The sequence below is a fragment of the Antechinus flavipes genome, chromosome 1 (assembly GCF_016432865.1).
Source record: "Antechinus flavipes isolate AdamAnt ecotype Samford, QLD, Australia chromosome 1, AdamAnt_v2, whole genome shotgun sequence".
NCBI lineage: Eukaryota > Metazoa > Chordata > Mammalia > Dasyuromorphia > Dasyuridae > Antechinus > Antechinus flavipes.
In genome coordinates, this window is record NC_067398.1 from 696,489,313 (window position 1) to 696,513,672 (window position 24,360).

The 24,360-nt window shown below is 50.2% G+C and overlaps 1 protein-coding gene across 1 annotated transcript; it reads right to left on the minus strand.

The window, feature by feature from the left end:
- Nucleotides 1–1,062: 1,062 nt before the first annotated feature.
- On the minus strand, nucleotides 1,063–24,360 carry PHETA1 (PH domain containing endocytic trafficking adaptor 1). Its single transcript, XM_051972783.1, has 2 exons — nucleotides 24,063–24,360; nucleotides 1,063–5,881 (listed from the first exon to the last, which is right to left on the minus strand). The coding sequence occupies exon 2, from the start codon at nucleotides 5,866–5,868 to the stop codon at nucleotides 5,137–5,139; it is 732 nt and encodes a 243-aa protein (XP_051828743.1). The 5' UTR covers nucleotides 5,869–5,881; nucleotides 24,063–24,360; the 3' UTR covers nucleotides 1,063–5,136.

Here is a 24,360-nt window from a genome sequence, read left to right on the forward strand (position 1 = left end):
CCCACAGCTATTGAGTACCTGAGGCTCGATTTGAATGCAGGTTTTCCTGACTCCAGGCCCAGAGCTCTATCCACTGAACCCCATAGCTGCCATGCTAACGAGATGATGAGAAAATAAATAAGTACTTACAAGATACAGTCGAGGAGCATGCCCTGGTCTTCCCTAACAGATTGCAAACTCCTTGAGGGCAGGACCCCTTTCCTTTTATCTTTGTACCTGCAATACCTAACAATATTCAGCATTCAGTAAGTGCTTAATAAATGCTTGATTAGGCTGATTTCAGTAAGGGCTGGAAAGACAAGAACTGATGCTAAGTGAAGCAAGTAGAACCAAGAGAACATATTACACAGCAACAAGAAAATTATGTGATGCTCAACCGGGATGGACGTGGCTATTCAATAGTGAGGTGATTCAGGTCAGGTCCAATGATTTTGTGATGGAGAGAACCATCCGCATCCAGGGAGAGGACTGAGTGTGGATCACAACATGGCATTTTCACCTTTTTATTGGTGTTTACTTGCATTTTGTTTTCTTTCTCATTTTTTTGATCTGATTTTTCTTGTGCAGCAAGAGAATTGTGGAAATATGTATAGAATTGCACATTTAACATATATTGGATTACCTGCTGTCTAGAGGAAGGGATAGAGAGAAAGGAGAGAGAAAAAAATCGGAACACAGTTTTCCAAGGATGAATATCGAAAACTATCTTTGCATGTTTGGAAAATAAAAAGCTTTTTAAAAAAATGCTCGACTCCAAGCAGACTTGAAGGCCCTAATTCCACTAAATCCAGGGATTTCCCTCTTAAATTATTTCCAATTCATCCTTGTGTTAAACTTGCTTTGTATTATTTATCTCCCCATAGATTGTAAGCAACCTGAAGACAGAGTCTTCTGCCTCTTTATATCTGCCTGGCACACAGTAGGTGCTTAATGTTTACTGAAATGACTGAAGTTTGTGTGCTAATGGGTGGCTCCACTCCCAAGTTCCTATATATGAGACAGACCATCAATTTTTCCCAAAAGGAAAAAGGGCGGCTTGAATGGAAAGATTACAAACACGCGTTTCTTCACACAGGTCATTTTATTTCAGCTCTCCGGAAACTCCCAGCCTCCTCAGGTTCCCCCTCCAGACCCAACCTGTCCCCAGAAGGTACTTCCTCCCTGCTGGCGTTCCCATTGAAGTATCTGGGAGGGCAGGGCCGGGAGCCCCAGCCCAGCCCCCACCCTTGGGGAGCAGAGAGCTTCTGTACTGGGAGACCGGCCATGAGCCTTCCCTCGAGCCTAGGGATAGGGATGAGGGCTGGAGCTGTACAGGAACTCCCCCAGGCGAGGAAATCCTCTCCCCTTACATGGTAGCACCTCTTGAGCAACTTAGCTTTAGAGAGTTGTCTAACCCCCGGAGGACTGGGAGGCTAAATAATCTGACTGATAGGGAGGTGAATGTCTGAGAGGAGACCCACTCCCCCAGGGGACCAAGGGGTGAAGCTCTTCATTGTACAGCAAAGGCAGGAGCCCCGGGGAATCAGGACATGTCTCTGGAACCCTAAGTCTAGTCTAGAGCACAATGGGGCTTTAGGAGCACGCCATCCCCACCCCCTAGTTTTCAATTAAGGAAACTGAGGAAGCAAAATTCTCGGATTTAACTGAGGTCCCACAAGCTAACGGGATTCATACAGACTACAAATCTAGAAGGGAATGGCAATTTTATTCTCTGGCCTCAGGGATTTATCTGCAAAATGGGGGTTCGTATCTGAAGTGCCTGAAAATTGTGGTTACTTTAGACAGCTGGAGACAGGGTGAGAGGGGAACCCCTAACTCAATGTGCCCTGATCCCCCCACTGTTCCAGGGTCTCTAGAAGAGAAAAAAGGAATTGGGGAGCTTTCAGCAACTCCTTTCTTCCCAACGAATGACCCCCCCAGAATGATTTCTCTAAGGAGATCCATCCCCAATATTCCTTTGCAAAGCCAATTACTGGACATGGACCAGAGAGGGAAGAAATCCCACCAAGCATAAAGTACCTGGGAAAGCCCTAAATTGTTTTAAAAAACCTTTTAAAATCTAAGCTTCATCTATTCCCACTGGGCCAGCAGTGAGATGTGGAGAGCCAGGCCCTGAAGGTCTCTGCAGGCGAGCTGGAATGGAAGCAGTCCCGGTAGGAGACCCTCCCTGCCAACGCCAGAACCACGAAACCAGGGGAGGAGACGGCATCCAGCCTCTCACGGGACCTTGCCCCCCAACCCCGGTCCGGGGCTCCTCCCTCCCAGCACCTCTTGAATGAAGGTATCACAAGGTCTAGATTGGGATTAGAAAATCCTGAGTTCAAATCCTACCTCAAACACTTATTAGTTGGGTGACTGTGAGAAAGTCACTTCATCCCTGCCTGCCTCAGTCTCCTTTTCTGTAAAGGGAGGGGGTTAGAGTTCTCTTCCAGCCCATCCAATCAGAACCAGAGCCCTCCCCCAGAACTCCGCGGCCCGGGGAACCATAGTTAGGACTCACCAACTTACGTGGGAGCTGAATGGTTGGGACCCAAGCTACTGGCTCTGAACCTGACCCAGAAGCTTCCAACGTGTTCCCCACAGAGGCCGGCCCAACCTCCCCAGTGACAAAACTCACCTCCTCCCAAAACCCCTGTTGGGCTTTGTTAAGCAAGGGCAGCCCCGGGGCCCGCCCAGGAAGTCAGTGTCCATCCGTGACACAGCCCTAAGCCTTGCATTTTTGTATCAGACCCGAAATGTCATCGCTGAGGGGGTCCCCCTGCCTCAGAAAGTCGCCGGGGTCTCAGTCTGGGGCACCGCCCCCGAGGCTCCCCGGCCGCTCATCTCCCTGGCTGTGACTCCTAAGGATGAGGAACCGGCCGCCCGCCATCGTCCAGCTGGAGAAAGGCTGAGGTGAGGGCCCAGAGATCGGGAACTGTCCAAACCCCAGGCTGGCAGCGGACACAATGATGGGGACTGACTGGCAGCAGGAGGCGGGGAGGCAAGCCTTGGGTTAGGAGGGAGCCCGGCTCCACCAGCCAGCGAGGGGGACATCAGAAAGCTGACCGCTGCCGGGTGGGGCTGGACTGAGGTGTGAGGTCAGGGTCCTGCCCTGGGCATTCTCCCCTGCCGGGGTCCAAAGGAGGGCGGGGGACCATAGGGTCAGGGGCCGCCGCTGGTCAGTACAGAGCTCCTCGGCTCCGAAGGACAGTGACGTGGAGCTACAGGTTTACCTGAAGGCACTGAGGTGGGTGTGTCGGGATTTGAATTCAGGTCTTTCGGAGTCCAGAGGCAGCTTTGACCCCCTCTACCTTAGTCCCCATACGGCTTCTCCGGGGGAGCTGAAGAAACGGAAATCTCTTTAAAGAGTTGAAAGAATTGTGCTCTGGGGTCAGGGAGCGGGGCTCCTCCTCCTCAGGACCCCTTACTGCTATGACCTAGCCCGGGCTGCCACCTGCTGTCCTCTCACTGGCCGGAGAAAAAACCAGCACTGAAGAGAGAGAAAACAGCAAGGGAGGAAACTGAGGCACAGAGTGATCGGGAATCTCTGTTTCTTATGACTTTGGGCCAGGGTCACCACGGAGTAAGAGGTCGGGGAGCTGCACGACCCCAGCAAGCCCTGCCACCGCTACAGGACTCAGTTTACTCCTCTGTAAAATGGGTGGGACAATAGCTCCCAGCTTGAAGGTTGTCATGAGGATCACATGATAATGGATATGTGTTAAGGTCTTGCAGTAATGTTAGCTACGGCCCTGCCAGACTTGTGATGGGGCCTTAGCTCCCCCAGCTCGAAAATGGGAGCTTGGACTAGGTGACATCACAGGTCAAAGGTCTCCTCTAGTTCTGATCACTCCTCTTCCTTGAGCCTCAACTTTCACATCAATAAAAAGGACTGAGGGAGGAGTCCAGTGACAGAACTGTTTTCCTAGTGATGATGGGAGAGGGGGGAGGTGGCCCATTGTGGGGGACACAGACACCCCTCAGATGACCTGAGTGAGAAGCAGGGGGTTAGGGGAGCACCCGCCCACCCATGACGTCCCCGATTCCTGATGCACCGGAGGATGGGAACTGGAAACCCGGCCCCTCGGGGAGTGGTGAGGATGCTTTGTAAACAACGCACTGGGAACACGCAGACACAGACACACACATTGTACCATTTGAGTGGTCCCCGGCCCACAGCTGCCCTCCCTGCTTCCCCTACTCTAGAAGGGTTTTAAAGAGGGCCAGGAGGAAGGGAAACACAATGGAGGCCGCCAGGACAGGGCCCTGGGCCCGATCCCAGCCTGGCTGTGGAGGGAGCAACAGACTCACATACAGAGCATGACCCTCATTCACCCAGATCGAGTGGCCAGGCAGGGGCTGGGCTGGGCAGCCCCCACAGGGATGGTCCTGCAGGCTCCTGGGCAAGGCTGGGCTGGGCAGCCCCCACAGGGATGGTCCTGCAGGCTCCTGGGCAAGGCTGGGCTGGGCAGCCCCCACAGGGATGGTCCTGCAGGCTCCTGGGCAAGGCTGGGCTGGGCAGCCCCCACAGGGATGGTCCTGCAGCCTTTTAGATGGAGGGGCCAAGCAGGGGCTGGGCTGAGAAGCCCCACAGGCTGGTCCCGCAGCCTCCTGAGCAAGGCTGGGCTAGGTGGCCCCCACAGGGATGATCCTCCAGGCTCCTGGGCAGAAGCTAGGCTAGGTGGCCCTACAGGGCCAGTCCTGCAGAGTCCTAGATGGAGTGAGCAGGCAGAAGCTGGGCTGGGCGGCCCCTACTGGGCTGGTCCTGCAGCCTCCTGGGCAGAAGCTGGGCTGGGCAGCCCCACAGGCCGGTCCTGCAGCCTCCTAGGTGGAGTGTCCAATGGCCCCCACAGGCCGGTCCTGCAGCCTCCTAGGTGGAGTGTCCAGTGGCCCCCACAGGCTGGTCCTGCAGGCTCCTGCCCGGCCTCAGACTCTCGCTGCCCAGCCTTAGACAAGTGATCAGGGACCCCGGTGAGTCAGAGGGGAAGAAGCGATGTTTCCATCCGGGCGACCTCGAGCCGAGGCTCTCACAGACGGGCTCCCGGGGGCGTCTCAAACTAGGGGCTTTCCGGCAGAGCTTTTCCTCCCCTTGTGGGCCACGGGGGCCGATGACCCGGAGTTTCCCAGCCCCGGCCCCCCAGTTTTCCGGCAGCAGGGTCACAGCTGGCCCCGGCTCTGCAGCCACTCCCGCCTCAGGGCCAGAATCTCCTGGCCGTACCAGTCGTGGAGCCGAGAGAAAGTGGCGGCCCCTGGGGTGAAGGGAGTCTCGGGGACCAGCAGGGGGGCGGGGCTGCTGCCCAGGGAGGGCTTCCGGCGGGGCGGGAGCGGGGGGGGCCGGGAGCCGCCCTCGTGGCTTGTCCTGGGGAGGGAGCCGTTGGGCAAGCCGGGCGCCTCCTGACTCCAGACGGCGCAGCCGTTCTCCCTGAGGCCGCCCGAGGGCAGCGAGCGCTCCCGCCGGGGGGGCGCCAGGGGCTCGGCCTTCGGCCTGGCCCCCGCCCGCATCCGCTCCAGCTGCTGCTCCAGCTCGCGCACTACCAGCCGCATGTAGTCGAAGCTGGCGCGGGACAGGGCCTTGACCCAGGCCTCCATGGCCGGCTGGCTGTCGGCCGCCAGGATGTACGTGCGCGAGCGGGAGCCCGCGAAGCGGATGGCGAAGGCGAAGTCCTCGGCGGCCTCGCACAGTTCCACCGTGCAGCCCTCCAGGATGATGACGCCCACCGGCTCGCGGCTGTCGCGGTCCTCAAAGTAGAAGAGCATGTTCCCCTTGAGCACAAACCAGCGCCGGTGGTAGGCCGTGTGGCGCTCGCCCTTCTTGTACAGGAAGCCCGTGTTGTCCGCCGGCGAGTCGCAGGTGGCGTAGAAGGCCAGGCTCCGCTCATTCAGCTTCATGGCGGCCCGGAACCTGGAGGGGGAGAGAAGAACAGAAAAGATGGTCTGCGGGGGCCGTGACGTGGGGCAGCGGGCGGCCAGTCTGTGGCCGGAGCCCCGGACATGGCCTGACTCTGGGCTGGATCCTGATTCACTTCCTCAGTCACTCGTGTGACCCTTCCCCTCAATGCCTCCTGTCCATCAGCCAGAAAGTGGGGCGCTCGACACAAGAGGATTTAAGGTCCCCTGTGGCTAAAAATTGTGTGGAGCTGGACACATCACCGCCCTGGGAGTCAGGAGACCCAGGCCCTGGCCCATCTCCTTCACAGATGTGCTGTGGAAGCCCACACAGGTCCAAGCCTGTTCTGGGGGGCAGCTACCCTCCCTGAAATGAGGGGGTTGGAGCAGTGATCCCTCCCACCCTGACTTCCCCTGTTCTAAGCCCCCTCCCAGGCCTGACATCCCCTATTCTAAGCCCCCTCCCCGGCCTGACATCCCCTATTCTAAGCCCCCTCCCAGGCCTGACTTCCCCTGTTCTAAGCCCCCTCCCAGGCCTGACATCCCCTATTCTAAGCCCCCTCCCAGGCCTGACATCCCTTATTCTAAGGCCCCTCCCAGCCCTGACATCCCCTATTCTAAACCTCCCAGGCCTGACATCCCCTATTCTAAGCTCCCTCCCACCTTGAGTCTCATCACTGTTTGGGGATTTGAGATGAGCCCATATAACAGCATCAGAGAGAACATTCTGCACCCCGTAATTCAGTGCTGAGCCCCTGCCCCTGCTCCTGGCCCCTGACCCTGCCCCTGGCCCCTGCCCCAGCCCTGCCCTTGCCCCTGCCCCAGCCCTGGCCCCGGCCCCAGTCCTGCCCCTGCCCCTGGCCCCTGCCCCTGGCCCTGACCCTGCCCCTGCCCCTGCCCCTGGCCCCTGCCCCAGCCCTGGCCCCTGCCCCAGCCCTGCCCTTGCCCCTGCCCCTGGCCCCTGCCCCTGGCCCCTGCCCCAGCCCTGGCCCCAGCCCCAGTCCTGCCCCTGCCCCTGGCCCCTAGCCCTGGCCCCTGCCCCAGCCCTGCCCTTGCCCCTGCCCCTGGCCCCTGCCCCTGGCCCCTGCCCCAGCCCTGGCCCCAGCCCCAGTCCTGCCCCTGCCCCTGGCCCCTAGCCCTGGCCCTGGCCCTGGCCCTTGGCTGGCGGGAAGGGTTTGTGCCAGGAAGGGCCTGCACTGCAGACCTGGCCAGCTGAGTCACAGCCTCACGGGAGCAGCCTCAGTGCCGTTGACTCATTTTAACAAATAAAGCCCGGACACTGATAAGGAGCGGCCGCAGAAAACTGGACACAAAACAATAGGACGGTGACTTATTCTGGACTTTTTCTCTGGGAATCCCACAAAAAGTGGAGCTCCCTCCTGCAGGCTGCTGGTCCACGCCATAGGGTGCTGGGCTGAGAGCCGGGAAGCCCTCCGGGCTAGGCCATGCTCTCCCCCATGAGCCCCTAGGGCAGCAGTGGGATCCTGCCTCTCCCTGGGCCCCAGCACTTGGCACAGCGTCTCGTGCACAGCCAGAACTTAATAAAGCATCAAGAAACCGACTGACCCTGGAAAAGTCAAGCTCTCTTCAGTCTCAGTTTCCTCCTCTGCAAAATAAGCATGAGAAGGCACCGAGTCAGATGGGAACCCACACAAAGAGCGTTTTGCAAAGGAGCAGAGGATTGGTTATTCTCAGGGTGGACTGCTGTCCTGCAGCGGCCACATCACCTCCCACGCCTGCCTCCCCCTCCCCTTCCAGGGGGCTTCCCCCCTCGCCCCCTGCTCCCCCTCTCCTCTGGGTCTCCCCAAGGACAGGGGCTTCCTCACTTTTTATATCTGAGCTCTGAATCGGACACTTTCTATCCAATCACTTATCAGATCTCAGACTGTCTCATCCCCGACCTCCCCACATCCAAAGGTGAGCCCAGAGGGGGACGAGCCATCGTCTGAGCACCGGTCTGTCTGGGCTGCCAAGGACCCAATGACTAGGCTGGCCAAGGCAGCTAGTGATTAAGCCTACTATGTGCCACTGGGCTCAGCGGCAAACCTGGGGGACGAGTCTTTGGACCACCAGGACTCTTGAAGCCCCCTGGCTGGGTTCCAGAGGGGACCATCTACATTGGAAGGGGACAACACAGAGGGACAAAACTGGAGGTTCCCATCCCCACACAGCCTAAAGGTTGCAAAGTACCCGAGTGTCTATTAAGCTCTTACTATGTGCCAGGGAATATGCTACGCCCTGGAGAGATCCAGGCCCAGAGAGCTGACAAATTAACCAGCTCTCCCCAGCCGGCAGGGATCTCTCGGCGATCCAGTCCAGCCTCCTTCTTTTTACATATGAGGACCTGGAGACCCGGAGCTGCTCAGTGGCTCCCCCAGGTAGCTAATAATCTTTCCACCGGCCCCCAAGAGAGGGAGCACCCTTTAGGGCGCATCCTCCCCTTTTCAGGGCAGCTAGGTGGTGAGGGGGTTAGGGCACCAGGGCTGGAGTCAGGAACTCTCATCTTCCTGAGCCAGACCCTTCCCAGCTGGGAGACGCTGTGTGCCTCAGTTTCCCTATCTGTACAATGGGCTGGAGAAGGGAATGGCCAAGCACTTCACTCCCTTTGCCAGGCCACAAAGCCCTCTTTTCCATCCCCACGTGGAACTCTAGAAGGCTGGGGAGGGGACCCCGATGAGACAGCCAGGCTGGCCCGGGATGGCAGGAATTCCCGGATCTGCTGAGGGCGCTGACTCACATGGTGCCGGCCCTGTGGTCAGCCCCCTTTCCTGCCCAACCGCAGGAAAGGACAGAAATTGCAACAAAGACAAGTCGACTTATCTCCAACATTTCCCAGGGCCAGGCAGAGGCCCAAGGTCGCCAGAGAGCCGGGGACAGAGCCAGAGGGAGCCTTCGGGCCTCCCTGACTCGGGCGCCCCTGCCCCACCTCCCTTCCCAGGGATGCTCCGCTCCTGGCAGGGGCCCCTGGGCACAACCACTGTCCTCGGGGGGGCCTGCACCAGCTTCCTGCTTCCCTGCTCACCTGAGACACCCTAGTCCTGAGCAGGGAGCCGCGCAGAGAAAACAAAGTGAGCCCTAGGGCTTCCAGAGGGCACCTCCTCCTACCCCCCAGGAAAGTCCAAGGGAGCAGGCGGGGGTACTGGGGGCAGTCTGGTTCTCCTAGCTAATTAACAAACCCCTGCCCTTCTACGCCCACCACCCATCCTTCCCTGGAGGGGACTGGCCCAATTCTAGACTCCCAAGAAGCCAGAGCCAGAATTCTGCCAGCTCCCTTCTCCCACCCTCCCTCCTCACCCGGGCTCCTTAGGAAGAGCTTTCAGAGCTTGGCTCAAGCAATACCTCAAAGGCAGGGGCCTTCCAGAGTAACCCCCCAGGGTTACTCCCTGCAGGGACTGGGCCCCCCCCATAAAATCAGGCAGTCGCTGGGACAACACTTATTCTGCCTCCCACATTGACTAGGCAAGTAAACCCAGGCAAGTCACGGAAGCCCTGCTCAGATTCCCCATCTCCCAGGGTTACCATAAGAAGCAAATGAGTTAATGTATGAATTTGGATAAAAATATATAATATATATTTAGATAAATAATATCAATATATTTCAATACAAATTTAGATTAAAATATATAATATATGTATATATGTCTATATTTGGATAAATAATATAAATATATATTCATATAAATGTAGATAAATTATATAACATAATGTAATATGTAACATAGAATAGAATAGAACAAATATGATATAACTTATAAGCATATATTATGTAACAGGTGTATATATACAATGTATATATGTAATATAATGTATAACATAAAATAATATAATGTAATTTTTTCACAAATGTACAATATAATGTAGTATATAATAAATATTTAATATGTAGTACATGTGCAATGTAATATATAACAAATATATAATGTTATATCATTATATATCATGAAATGTAATAAATGTTCAATATAACAATATTTACAAGGCAAATATATAACAATATAAAATAGGATTGATATAATAGAATAGAATATGATTAATAAATAGGATGTGACATATAATCAATATATAATCGTATAATGTAATGTATCACAAATATGTAATAATATATAATGCAATAAAATAAATATGTAATATAATAAATACACCAAAAGTATTTTATGAACGCTAGCTTTAGTTTTCATATACACTTGCAGGTATACATGTCTCATTTCCCCTGATGGATTGTGAACTCCCTAAAAGTCATTTTTTTCCTTATAGCCCTGCTACCACTCCAGAGGTTGACAAATAGTTGGTACTTAATAAATGCTTGCTGATGGGTCGATAATAGTACCCATGTCACAACCAGAGGGGGCTCACCTCTCCTCAAGGCTCTCCCCCACTCTTACAGTTTCCTGCTCTTCTCCGTAGCCTGTATCATATTCAGTCAAGTATAAAACTCATCTCGCCCAGTCAGGGTGAAGGCAGCCTACCCCCCAACAAGCCCAGCTCTGACACTGCCCAAAGTGGGAAGTCCTGGTGGTCCCCGGTCATCTCCTCCCCTCGGACTGTAACTCCTCAACTTCCAGGCTTGTTACAGACACGTTACTCTCCCCCACGCACTGACGGGTGGTCCAACAGGACAGGTCTCTCACCACTGGGCAGTGCCCCAGGCCTGCGGCCCCCTCCTCACCTGCCCCCGCCCCTGTAACACTTACTCTGGGACCCTCCCGGGCGAGCCCCTCTGCAGAGGCTATTACTTTGTCCTGCTGTGCCTCCCGTTAGGACGGACCTTCTCGGAAGACCAAACGTTTCTGAAGTCTTTGTATCTCTGGCGTGGCAGACCCTGACTAATAGGTCATCCTATTGTTAACTGACTGCTCATCCAGCCTCTCCTTGAACTCACAACCTCCAGGAGCTTCCCATTAGGTTACACCTGCTTAAAGCCCACATTCCAAGAAAGGGCTCCTCCCAGCTCCAGCCCAGGAAACTGGGGCTTCTCCTGGACTAAGCAGTTAAAAAACAACCACTCCCTTAAGAAGCTTCAATGGCTCACTATTGCCTCTCAAAAAAATGCGCCATCTGGATGCAGTCTGCCTTTACCACCGATTCATCCTCACTCAACTATTCCGACCAGCCTCCTCCCAGCTCCTGACCCTGATCTTTCTCCTTCAAGCCTCTGCCCAGGACTCTGCTGGCCCACCTCAGCCCTATAGCTCTCAGAATCTCTGGCAGCAGGCAATTATTCAGCACCTACTATATGCCAGGCGCAGTAAAAGTGAGTCCCTCCTTTCAAAAAGCTCCCAATTTAATGGGGGAAGAAGGGGTTGAAAGATCTCTGCAGGAAAAAGGGAAGATTTTGTGGAAAGAAGGGACTCAGGAAAGGCTTCTTGAAAGTAATAGGATTTTAGCTGGGACTTGAAGGAAGCTGGAGATAAGGAGGGAGGGCATCCCAGGTACGGAAGCACAGCTAGGGATAAATCTGGAGCCTCAGGGAGGATGGAGCGTCCCATTGGAGGAACAAGAAGGTCCCTGTCTTTAAGAGGCTTACAATCAAGAAGGCAACTAAGGCACAGACATTCCCTGGCAAAAATAGAAGAGAGAACAAAGAACCATGGGAGGTATGGAGAGAAAAAGGGGTTCCCGACCAGGTAGATCTGGGAAGGCTGCCAAGAGGAGGCCTTTGCATGTCTTTTTTTTTTAATTAAGGCAACTGAGATTAAGTGACTTGTCCTGCTAATAAGTATCTGAGGCCACATTTAAACTCCAGAGCCATGACTCTATCCACTGCACTACCTCACTGCTCCTGCACAAGTTTTTAAATGAGGGGGAGACATCCACCAGATTGAGATGGGGAGAAAAGCCATTCCAGGGGCTGAGAAAAGGGGTAAATTCAGACACCAGAGTCTAGACCAGAGTTTCTGAAATCTTTTCCTCTCACAATTCCTTTTCACCCGAGATTTGCGCCCAGAAATATAAGTATATAAAATAAGTATAAAAATCAAACATTTCCTGTTAATAAATCACAATTTCCCAATCCTCACATTCAGTTTTAAGTTATACAACCTTATACAGTTATACATATAAGTTATACAACAGTTATACAGTTATACAACCCTTATGGGGTTGTGAACTATAGTTTAAAAAGCAAGAGCTACGATGTCGAACCCAAATAAAAATGAGGTCTCTAAACGGTGCAGGACTCCTGCTGCCAAAAACTGACTTGACTTTAAAATATAACACTATCTATGTTTTGCTGGATTTTTATTTATTTTCCTAAGTTTTTCCCAATTATATTTTAATTTGGTTCAGGGCAGACCAGGTGTTTCCTAGGCTGCCAGGTCAGAACAGGTTAGACAGGCAGGATGACAAATGGTTACAGAAGGCCTCAAATGTCCAGCAAAATAATTTTATAATTTAATTTATATATATATTTGTATATATATAACCTAAAATAAAATTTTACTTTGGAGGCAACAGGGAGCCACTGAAGATCTCAGAGCAGAATAATCATAGGAACTAAGGAAGGCTTTTCTGGCAAGGTGGCACATGAAAGGCAGGTTGGAGTTGACATACAGCAGAAGTTATTACAATAGTCTAATTGAAAAAAAGTCTTTTCATTTAAAAAATTCGCCATCTTTTCAAAAGCAAAGTGATTGAGGCCAGTTCCGATGGTCTTGTGATGGAGAGAGCCATCTGCACCCAGAGAGAGTGTGGATCACAACTTTTTCACTTTTTTGTTGTTTTTTTTCTCATATTTTTCCCTTTTTTGATTTGATTTTTCTTGAGTAGCATGATAATGGTGGAACTATGTGTAGAAGAACTGCATATGTTTAAAACATATTGCATTACTTGACGTTTAGGGGAGAGGGTAGTGAGAAGGGAGGGAGAAAAAACTTGGAACACAAGGTTTTCCAAGGGTCAATGTTGAAAACTATGCATATATTTTGAAAAGAAAAAGCTTTAAAAATAATAATAAAAAAGAAAAAAAAGAATTTAGAAGTTATCACCTGAAAAAAATTTGCCTAATTATAATGATAATAAGGGCCTAGACTAGAATAGTGCACCCATCTGAATTCTGGTTTCTCGTAGTAGAGACAGGGTTGCCAAGGAAATACAGCTTGCTCTTCCCTCATCCAGGACGACCAGTCAGGAGTCAGACAAAAGTTTTAACATTTCTGGGGGGACCAACTTCAAAGTGGTGATGTAGCCCCTCAAGCCCCATCCTTATCTTAAAAGACAAAATCAATGTCTTGCTCTTCCCTCATCCAGGATGGCCAATCAGGAGTCAGATATCAGTTTTAAAATTCCGGAGCAGGGGGGAATCAACTTCAAAGTGGGGATGTAGCCCCTCAAGCCCCATCCGTATCTTAAGAGATGGAATCGATGGGACCTTTAATCAGATCTGATCATGACTGCCAAGCCCTGGCTCACAAAACTGGGCTCTGGAAAATGGAGAAGGGATATCACAATACCTTCTCCAAAGATCTGGAGACAGGGGTTCTGGTGGGATGCTAAAGTCAGAAGAGAGAGGGAAAGAAGAGGAAAGGGTCTGTAGATACCCAATGTAGATGGTCTTTTCAGCACATTTAACTATTCCTGGAGAGACAGCAAGGGGCAGTGGAGAGAAGCTTGGACAAGGAAGGGAAGAAGCAATTCCCGCCCCTCCCGAGTCCTTCATTATGGCGGAAGGGTCACGACTTTCGGAGGAGGGCACTTTAGGGTGTGGGACTCTGCATCCATTGTCAGACTTGGCTGATGAATTACAGACTTTTACAGAACTGTGTTTTGTTTTTGTTTTTTTCTCTTTTTGATTCCTTGAGAGACAGTGTAGCGGACATAAAATCAGCCAGCCAGGATCTCCTAATGCGTATTAACAGGGTAACCCTTATCCTCTTGGTTCTCCAGGCAAGAAGGGGCTGTCATCCCACGTGAGCAGAGAGTGCCTTCCCAGCACATTTACGATCCCCTGTTCTTTGTTATGAGGGAAGGCTCTCCGGAAGTGGGGATGGGGAGGAAGATATTGAGAAATGAAGGTGATGTAAAATCCAAAGATACGGAAAAACAAATAAAATCAAGGAGACTAGGGTTAAAGACTTAGCCCCCAGAGAGGTTAGAGGATCAGACTCCAAACCCATCCCCCACATTTGATGGATAATGGCAGATAATGGAACCCAGAGGGGGGCAATTAGCCGAGGTCACACAACCACATGCCTTCAAATCCAACAATACTCTCTCCTCCACTCCAGCTGGCCTTCCCACCGCTGAGATGGGAACAGAAGCTGAAGCCACAAAGGAAGGTTAGAGCGGTTTTTCTGAAAGGTCCTCGGGAGGGGGATGAGAAACCCCCAAATCACAGAGGGAAATACCAAAGGGAGAAGAGCAGAGGGCGAGGTGGGAAACAGCTCGAGGCCTGGGCTTGCCCTCTTGATCTGACAACCTGACCTCTTACAGGCCTGAGAAGCCAGGAGGTATTTAGAGCACCTGTTTCTTTCTCATTCTACCAGCCAGAATCAGAAACATCTTCCTTTGTTCAACCCCCAACAGAAGAGTGGTCCATTCCTGGTCGAGGATAGCCCCCATTTATGGCCTCGTTCCCTGACTGAGGCTAGCCCCCTGCTTTTATCTCTGATCGAGGCTAGCCCCCTACTTATGGCCTTGATCCCTGGCCAACGCTAGCCCCCTACTTTTATCCCTGACCGAGGTTAGCCCCCTACTTATGGCCTTGATCTCTGACCAAGGTTAGCCCCCTATTTATGGCTTTGATCCCTGGCCCTCCTTCTTCCTCTGAAAGACAGTCTCGCTCTCTTCTTTGCATCTTTGTATCTCTCCTTATCCACTGGCTATCTATAAACCCGCCTGGGTCTTCCCAGCCTAAACAACAAAAACAGCAATAACCTCCTTGATCTGACCCACGGCCCCTCATGAGTGATCTTCCTCTCTCTTCTCTCTCCTCCCTTTTCACAATGTGGACCAATCCATCCTTCTAGACCCTCCTTCCTTCTTCCTTGGAGCTTATGAGATCCTTCTCCTACTTCTTGATTCTATGGCTAACAGGGAGGAAGAAAGGAGGAACAAAGGTGGAGGTCTGAGCTTGTGAACCAGTAGTGGAGGCACAGTCCCTCCCCTCCAAAACCCCATCTACCTCCTATCTCACTCCTTTTTCTTTTTGTGTAGTTCCCACCCTCTGTCCAGGTTTTCTCTCAGACTAATGCAACAGCCTCCAAACCGGTCTCCTTACTTCCAGACTCTCAACTCATCCTCCTCATAACAGACAAAATAATCATCCTAAAGCGCAGCACTCTCCTATTCAAGAAGATTCACTGGCTCCCTATTGCCGCTACGATACAATCTGAATTGTTCAGTTTGAATAAGAAGGCTTGCAGCTAGAAAGAATGTTGGAGAACATTGCCTCCATTCTACAGCTGATGAAATTGAGGGTCAGAGAGAGGGTTTGACCTATTTTAGATCACACAGCGAGGTGGTGAGGTGGATAGAACACTGATCCTGGAGACAAGAATACCAGAGTTCAAATTCCATTTCCTAGCTGTGTGATTCTGGACAAGTCACTTAACTCTGCCTCAGTTTCCACATCTGTAAAAATAAGCTAGAGAAGGAAATGGCAAACCACTCCAGAAAAAACCCTTTGCCAAGAAAAACCCATTGCACAATAGGATCCACAGGATCACAAAGAGACACATCTAAATAATTAAATAACAAATGGCAAACCACTCCAGACAAACCCTTTGCCAAGAAAACCCCATTGGATGGTAGGATCCAGGGGGACTAAATAACAAGGTATCTGGAAGCCAAGTTTTCCTGTCTCCAAATCCATGACACCCTTCCCAATTTGCCTCTAGTCGGCTCTGCTAGATTTGTCTCCTGTGACTTCTTATCACACCTTTCTACTTTCCAGGCAAACTGGCTGTTCCCCAAACTCGGGATTCCATCTCCCCAGGCCATCTTCCACCAGCGGCTCCCTGGCCTGGAAGCCATCCTCCTTCTTCCTCTCTGCCTCTCAGAATCCTTAGCCCCCTTCAAGGTTCAATTCAGCTGCAACTTGCCAGTGTACCTTCTCTGGCCTCGGTCCCTCCATTTTCACTATGGATCCCAATTATCTTGCCTGGGTATCATCCCTATTTCCCAGCAAACTTACAGCTTCCCAGGGGCAGTGAACATTTTGTTTGTCCTGTCTTTAGTGTCCATTATGCCTAAACAGGCGATTAATAAAAACCAAATGGACTGGATTGCCATGTGCACCCATCCTTCACATCTCTGCCCAGGAGCTTCGGTCCAAGTGCAAAGCTGCCTCCCCAAGAGGCCCATGAATGGATGGCGACCTCAGTCATCTCCACTCCTACACTGGCTCTTAATCTCCAGTGCCTCCTCCCCTGCCGCCCACAAACACGCCCACATCTCTCCTCTCCCTTGACCCTTCCAGCCCCAACACCTATCATCTGGTATGTCTTCTGCCCTTTGTAGGTAAACACTGAACAGGCCCTTACACAATATGGAACTATGCCCGAAGGGCTATAAAACTGTGTGTTCCCTTTGATCAGGCAGTGTCTCTATTGGGCTTGTAGCCCAAAGAGATCATAAAGGGAAAGAGACCCACGTGCGCAAAAATGTTTGTTTTCAGCCTTTTTTTCCAGCAAGGAAACTGAGTGGAGGCCCATCAGCTGGGAATGGCTGAATAGTTGCAGTATATGAATGTAATGGAATATTATTTATTGTTCTATAAGAAATGACCAGCAGGATGATTTCAGAACGGCCTGGAGAGACTGACAGGAACTGATGCTGAGTGAAATGAGCAGACCAGGAGATCATTGTATACAGAAACAACAAGATTATGCAAGGGTCAACTCTGAAGGAATGGCTCTTTTCAACAATCAGGTGATTCAAGCCAGTTCCAATAGACTTGTGATGGAGAGGGCCATCTGCACCCAGAGAGGATTATGGGGACTGAGTGTGGATCAAAACATAGTATTTTCACCATTTTATTTGGGGGGGAGGGTATTTGCTTACTTTTTTTTCCTTTCTAGTGTTTTCTTTCTTTCCCTTTTGATCTGATTTTTCTTGTACAGCATGACAAATATGAAAATATGTTTAGAAGAATTGCACATATTTACTCTATAGTGGATTGCTTGCTATCAGGTGGAAAGGAAAAGGGGGAGAGAAAAAAATTTTGGAACACAAGGCTTTGCAAAGATGAATGTTGGAAATTACCTTTGCGTGTATTTGGAAAAATAAAAAGCTATTATCAAAACAAACAAACAAACAAATAAATGTTTTACTCACCCACTAAAAGAAAAAAAATTAAAATTAAAAAAAGGCCGTCTACAGTGGGCGCCTTCCTTCGCTTCCTTTCCTCTCCTTCTCCTCTCTAGGTTCTGGCTTCCAATCTCAGCAGCCGGTTTTAGTAGACAAACCCATTGGTCTTTTCTCAGTTTTCATTCTTCTTGCCTTCTTTCCCTCCTGGACAAGATCTCTCAGGATCTTCAAGCCATCCTGTCTCCCGGGTCTCCTCCTAACGTCACTGATTTCTCCTGGGTCATCTGATCTCACCAGAGAGAGCACTTCCTCTCTCTAGAGTACTGCACCCAGGGATCTCATCAACTCTCATGGATTTAATTATCTCTGCTGATGATTCTCAAATCTACTCATCCCACCTCCATCTCTCTGCCGACTTCTAATCTCCATCTCTAACCTCCTTCCGGATATCTTACACAGGATGTCCAGCAGACATCTCAAACTCAACCATGGAGTTAATTATCTCTGCTGATGATTCTCAAATCTACCCATCCCACCTCCATCTCTCTGCCGACTTCTAATCTCCATCTCTAACCGCCTTCCGGATAGCTTACACAGAATGTCCAGCAGACATCTCAAACTCAACCACATCCAAAAGGGAATTTATTATCTTTTTCTCCGAACTGCGCCCCCCACCTTCCTATTACTGCGGAGGGCAGCAGCCTCCTCCCAGTCTCCCAGGCTCCCTGGGAGGAATCTCCCTGGATTTCTCACTCTCCACCATATTCAAGTAATCAAAGGCCTCTTGATTTCACTTCTGCAACATCTCTAGAAGGCATCGCCTTTTCCCCTCCAGATGTTGCCATCCCAAGGGTACAGGCCCCTCATCACCTGCATTACTGCAGCAGCTGCCTCGAGTCTCAGCCACTAAAGAGATTTTCCTAAAATACAGCTCAACCTCCCCTCCCCCAATGAATAAGCTCCCATGGCTCCCTATGGCCTCCAGGATCAAATACAAATGCTGTTTGGCATTCAAAGCTCTTCATAACCTAACCCCATCCATTTTCCTCGTATTCTTACACCTTACTACACACTTTGCTGTTGTTTGATCTTGATTCTTGAAGGAGACCACAACACTAGGGAGTTGTTTTTAAGTGAATACTTGTCTGCTCATTGACACCAGTCTCCTGATTGTTCCATGAGCAAGGTTCTCCATTTCTTGCTCTGGTTGCCCCCCTGTTCTCCCTCCTCTGCTCCAATTAATGACCTCTCCAGTTTCCTTTAAGTCCCAATCAACATCCCACCTCCTCCAGAAAGTCTTCCCCCAACCCTTCGTAATTCCAATCCCTTCCCTCGCTTAATCATTTCCTATTTTTCCTGCACACACTTTGCATGTGCATTTGTGTCTTCATGAATGATCTCCACCATTAGATTGAAAGCTCCTTGAGGGCAAGAACTATTTTTTTGTATCCCTGGTGCTACACATACTGCCTAGTATACAGTAGGCACCTCATAAATGTTTACTGATTGATTGACTTATAGACGATTTATGTTCTCTCTAACTCTTTCAGCTCTGGTTCCTATCCGGGGCCTGTCACACAGCATCTCTGTAATGCCGGTAATGTCTCCTACATTCTCTGGTCTTTCTCCCTCATAAGATCTCCATCTGTGGTACGGCTCTCAATCCACGAGCCCATGAAAACTTTTCTTTTCCCAGAGTTAAAATGCTAAGTGGGCTTGGGCCAGCAGGACTCCCCAGGGATCAGGGGCCCTCAGTCGAACAGCTTGGGCTCCCCCTCAGCAGAGGCAGAGTGACAATCCTATAAAAAAGAGCCCTGGGGTTCAAACCCCACTTCAGGTACGAACTAGCTCTGTGCTCTCATGCAAGACAGGTCAGCTCACTGAGTCTCAGTTACTATCCATAAAAGGGGAACAAGAATATTTTGCACCCCCTATCTTGTGTCATTAATTAACCCATAAAAGACACACTTAGTGGTATGGGGAGGGAAGAGGGTGACCCAGACTCCTCAGGAGGAGTGAATGGGTCCAGATGGGAAACAGGAAGCAGGTTAAAGCTTCCATGACCATCAGTGCTGGGAACAAGGGCCTGAACAAGAAAGAGAGAGCCATTCTCAAAAAGAAAGATAAATAAGCAAAAAGGCCAAAAGATGGCAAGTGACGATAAACCACGATTCTAAGAACCAGAAGATAATGAAACATGTGATTCACATGACTGAGAGATAACGGACTCAGACACTTTTGGTCACAGAGCGGGAGGGAATTTGTTCGGCTTGATTATATACATGTGTTGGGTAGTTTGGTAGTACAGTGGTTAGAGCCGCAAAACATGGAGTCAGGAAGACCTGAATTTATATCTGGTCTAGCTGTGTAACTCTGAGCAAGTCACGTCAGCCTGTCTGCCTCAGTTTCCACTTCTGTAAAATAAGCTAGAGAAGGAAATGGTAAACTACTCCAGTGTCTACCAAATGGGGTCACACAGTCAGACACAACCAAAAAACAACTGAACGACTATTAAATTAATTTTTTTTAAAGGAGGATATCCAAGGAAGATTTTGAGCCATAGCTTTCTAGCTCAGCTCAAAAGGAAGCTAGATCCCAAAGGAACTCATAGTTCAAAATAGACTGCTCCCCAGCCCTCCCTCCCTGAGAGGTCCAAGCAGGAGATATGGCTTCCATTCCTCGGTTAGACGTTATTTTTAGCAAGTCGCTGTGTTCCCACGGAAACCACAGGGCCACAGAATTCGAAACCAGGCCAGCTACTCACAAAACAGGAGCTGAAGAGGATGTAAGGTCCAGGGGGAGGCCGGTGGCAGAGAGCCAAGGAACACTACTGGGTCAGCATCAAGTCCCTGAGCGTCCCAATGACTTGAGAAGGTCTCAGGATGCTGCCCCAGGACCAGGCCAGATGCTGAGAACTCTCAGCCAAGGCTTCCTGGGCCCTTACTCAGTCACTGCCCCATTTGTATGAAGATGAAATCAAACAGCAGATATTTGTTAAGCGCCTACTATGCGTCAAGCATTGGGAACCCAGAAAAATCTGGTTTCAAATCCCGCCTCTGACACTAGCTGTCATTTACAGTCTCAATCTTCTCTATAAAATGGGAATAAAAAAAAACTGAATTCTTAATGGTATGACCAGAGCTAATCGAAGCTCTGGAACTACCAGAGACCTGGGGAAATGGGGGCCCAGAGAGATAAACCCATTTATCCAGGAACACAAAGGGGGGATTTGAACACAGGGCTCTGACTCCAGAGTCAAATACCATGATGCCGGTCCATTCCCTTGCTATTCCAGGTAGATCGTGTAAGAAACTCATTTTTTCCCTTCTTCCCTTTTGAGTGGGATAAAATTTGAGCACAATTTGAAGCACAGAAAATAAATGTTCACTCCATCCAGCCAGTACCATGCCCCCTAAGTGAGGCTGGGAGTCGTAAATGTGTCTGAGGGTTTCACACACCTGATAGGCTCTGGTGAAGGACAGCTAGCATTACTGTAGCTGGTAGCCTGTCAGTCACCAATCCCCCACTAAAAGGATGGGCGCCCCTAAAACCTCCTATCCCTCTATATCTGTGATCTCACGATCCCAGGAAACCAGGTCTACCTAAGAGCTATAATTTACTTAAAGGCCTCTCAAGACATGGCCAGGGAATACTTTTCCTCATACCAAAGGCAGTGATTGAGACTGTTATTCAGGTGACTTAAAGAGACCGCCACCTTCTTTTGCCTGGCTTAAAAAAAATACAAACAAAAAGCGCCAGCTTTGTATTTGAATAAGCTTTATCTATGAGCATGACTCTGGTCAAGGCACTTCATCTCTGTGGACCTCAGTTTTCTCCTTTGTAAACTGGGGGGATTTATCTTGAGGACATCTGGGGTCTCTTCCAGCCCTATATCATCATCCTAACTAGCATTTCTACATAGCTTTTGCAAAGCACTTTACAGATCTCATCTAATTTATCCTCATAATTCTGGAAGGCAGGTGCTAATATTAGATCTATTTTTCCAGTAAGGAAAATGAGAATGGGAGAACTTAGCCAGCCAGCTAGTAGTCATAATGATAATTGCTAACATTTATATCGGGCTTGTTATATGCTAAGCACTGTGCAAAATCCTTGACAAACATCTCACTTGATTTTTGCAACAGCTCTGGGAGGGAGATGCTAGTATCATTCCCATTTTACAGATGAGGAAACTGAAGGTTAGGTGACTTAACAGTTATAGCAAGGATTTCTATACTGTTTTAAAGTTTTCAAAGGGACTTACAAAGGTTATCTCATTTGATCCCTGGGATCAACCTTGGGAGGTAGATGCTATTATCATCCCCTTTCAGAGATGAACAAACTGAGGCAGAGACAGGCAATCTGTCCCATCTAAAAATCTGTCTTCCTGGGTTCCCAGCACTTCCAGGTCCAGCACTCTGCACACTGTGGTGCGCCAAAGATCCATCAAAGATCCATGAGCTCCATAATTCCTTTAGTACAGATGGGGAACTCTCCTCCCCCTCTACCATATTCCCACACACACACCTGAAGCCAATAGAAGATCAGCTCTAGTACATGCATATCATCTCCCCTAATTAGAAAGGAAATAATTATTAGAAGCTAAGGTCAGTGTGGGTCAGCCTCATGTCTGACTAAGCTCACAGCCGGTCCAAGCCGTCTCAAGAGGTAAGTAGGAGGAGGAAATAATTAATATTCTCCCCACTATACAGCTAAAGAAATGGAATGGCTTGCCTGAGGTCACATAATGAGTGAGTGGAACAATTTAACGCTTAGATCTACAGATTTCTTATTGTATTTAGGAAGACACTTGCCAGAGAATGGGAATAATTTGTCAGAGACAGGAAGAAGTCAAGTTGATGGATGGGAGACGGGATGACAGGAAGACAGGCTCAGAGGCTCCTGTTTGTCACCCACTATTTTCCAAGAAGTCCAGAGCCGTCCTTACTCCATACTCACTTATTCATTAGCCACCCTGGCCAGAGAGGCAAAGATCACAGAGAATCCCAGTCCTAGATTGATAAAATTCTTAGAGATCAGTTTATCTGACCGACTCTACTTTCCAGGAAAAAAAAAAAATCTCAAAGAATTTATGTCATTTGTCTAATGTCACATAGCAAGGCAGAGCCAGGGCCAAACCAAGCAGACATTTGTCAAGCACCTACTCTGTGCCCGACCTTGTGGTAAGTAAGCACTGGGGATGCAAAAAGAGGCAAAAAGTTCCTGCCCTCGACGAGCTCACAATTTAATGCAATCTAATCTAACGCCAAACCTGCAAAACTCACCTGAGATTATTATATTTTCCTTTTGCTTGAAACTCAGGAGCACCTTTTACCTAAAAAATCCCAAGTCCCTCCAATTCCTGAGTCAAGGATTTTCCACATAGATGTCACTTATTCTAGTCTTCAGTTTCCCCCTAAAATCCAGGATCAGGGGCTGAACTCCCACAAGAGGATGATCACATTGGAAGGGCCTTCAGGAACAAACAGAGGCCTAAAGACCCTTGGATCTCACACAGGTACTAAGTGACAAGGGTGCTCTGACTCCAAATGCAGGGAATAGTCCACAACTCAACGGTTCTACCACCTACATACAGTGGTTCTCAAAACTTTTGGCCCCAAAGTGGTCTTTACACTCTTAAAATTGTACATATGTACATACGTAGACAACAGAGACCCCAGACCTTGAAAACAACTAATCTAGTCCAAAGCTTCTTAACCTCAAGTGGGATCGTATAAGTAAGCGTGGCAGTCGCAAAATCATGATTTACTATCAGTAAATGTCTGATTTGTATACTTATTTTATATACCGATATATCCAGGGTTTGTAAAAATTTCTCAAGCTAAAAGGGATCACAAGAGAAAAAAGTTGAAGAAGCTGTGATCTATTCATTTGACAAATGAGGAAATTAAGGTTCCAAGAGTGACTTCCGACTTCTTGGGCAGAAATGAGTGGACCAAGATCAAGAAGATGGTAAGTGGCAGTCAGACAGTCAGTCAATAAGCGTCTAAGTGCTTACTACATGGCCAGATACAGGGGTAAGATATGAGATCCAAAGAGAGGGAAAAGACATGCAAACATTTGAGAGTATGTTTGAGAACCTGCAAACAATTGGGGATGAAGTGACGGGACAGAGTGCTGATAATTCACAGAAAAAAGGCACTTTATATCCAGATCCTCGGGCTCCAAATTCAGACAGACCGCTTTCCACTGCACCACACCTGTGCAGGAAGTGGGACCACAGTCCCACGGCATCCCTAGAACTTCACAGTGGCCAGGTAAGTACCTGTACCTTGCCCCACACCCCACTGGCCCGCCTGGAGCTCACCACCAGCCCCCAGTTTCCAGGACAAGGAAGAGGAACCTGGCCTGGCACCACAGCCTAGAATCCTGGCAATCTTCAGAGCTGAAAGGAGTTTCTAAGCCGATCTCTTCCCATACATCAGCCCCGTAGACTTCATTTTTTTCCTTGTTCCTCCTCCCGCATGAGAGCCGAGGGCAACAAAGTTGGAAGGCTCAAGCATCCAGTGCTCCCCAAACAAAAGAGGGGCGTTCGTGTTTCCGCCTAAACTTCCATGGACACTAGGGATCTGCCCCCCAACACGGAGCTCAGAAAACTTTCTCGCTCCCTCTTAACATAAGGATGGTTCCTGACCTGGCTCCTCCAGACTGCCAGGCCTGCAGGTGTCATCTCGGATAGAGAGCAGCCCGCGGAGCCCGGCGGGAGAGTCCCCCGGGTCCCCCGGTGGCCAGGAAGACCACCCGAACTGCCTAGGCCCGGGGACCCTCGGCACTGTTTACCTTCTCAACTTCCCCATGGGACTGGGAGGCTACGCTCTCCCGGGCTCCGGGCTGGGGAATCTATCCTGCTTTACCTGGCCCGGGGCCCGGGGTGCCAGGGGCTGGGCTGGAAATGGCCGGCCCGGGGGACCTGCCCTCTCCCAAGCTCTTACCTGGCAGGCGGCTCCGGCTAGAGCCGCAGAAGGGAAAGTCCCGATCGCGCAGGGGCCGCGGCCGAAGCTGGGATCCGGACTGGGACTAGGATCGGAGCTGGGACTGGCGGTGGGACCCGGGCCACGACTGGGGCTGGGGCCGGCCGGAGGAGCGCAGCCATGCCCCGGCCGGAGCTCCAGAGCACGCCTGGCTTGGCCGCGGCTCCAGCTCCCTGGACAGACGCAAGGACGCACGGACTGACGGACGCTTTGTTCGCCCAGCTCGGCTCGGGTGGCAGCGGCGCGGCCCTGCCCCCTC

Coding starts and splice junctions, on each gene's coding strand:
- PHETA1 (XM_051972783.1), bottom strand. CDS start 5,868: ATGAAGCTGAATGAGCGGAGCCTGGCCTTCTACGCCACCTGCGACTCG.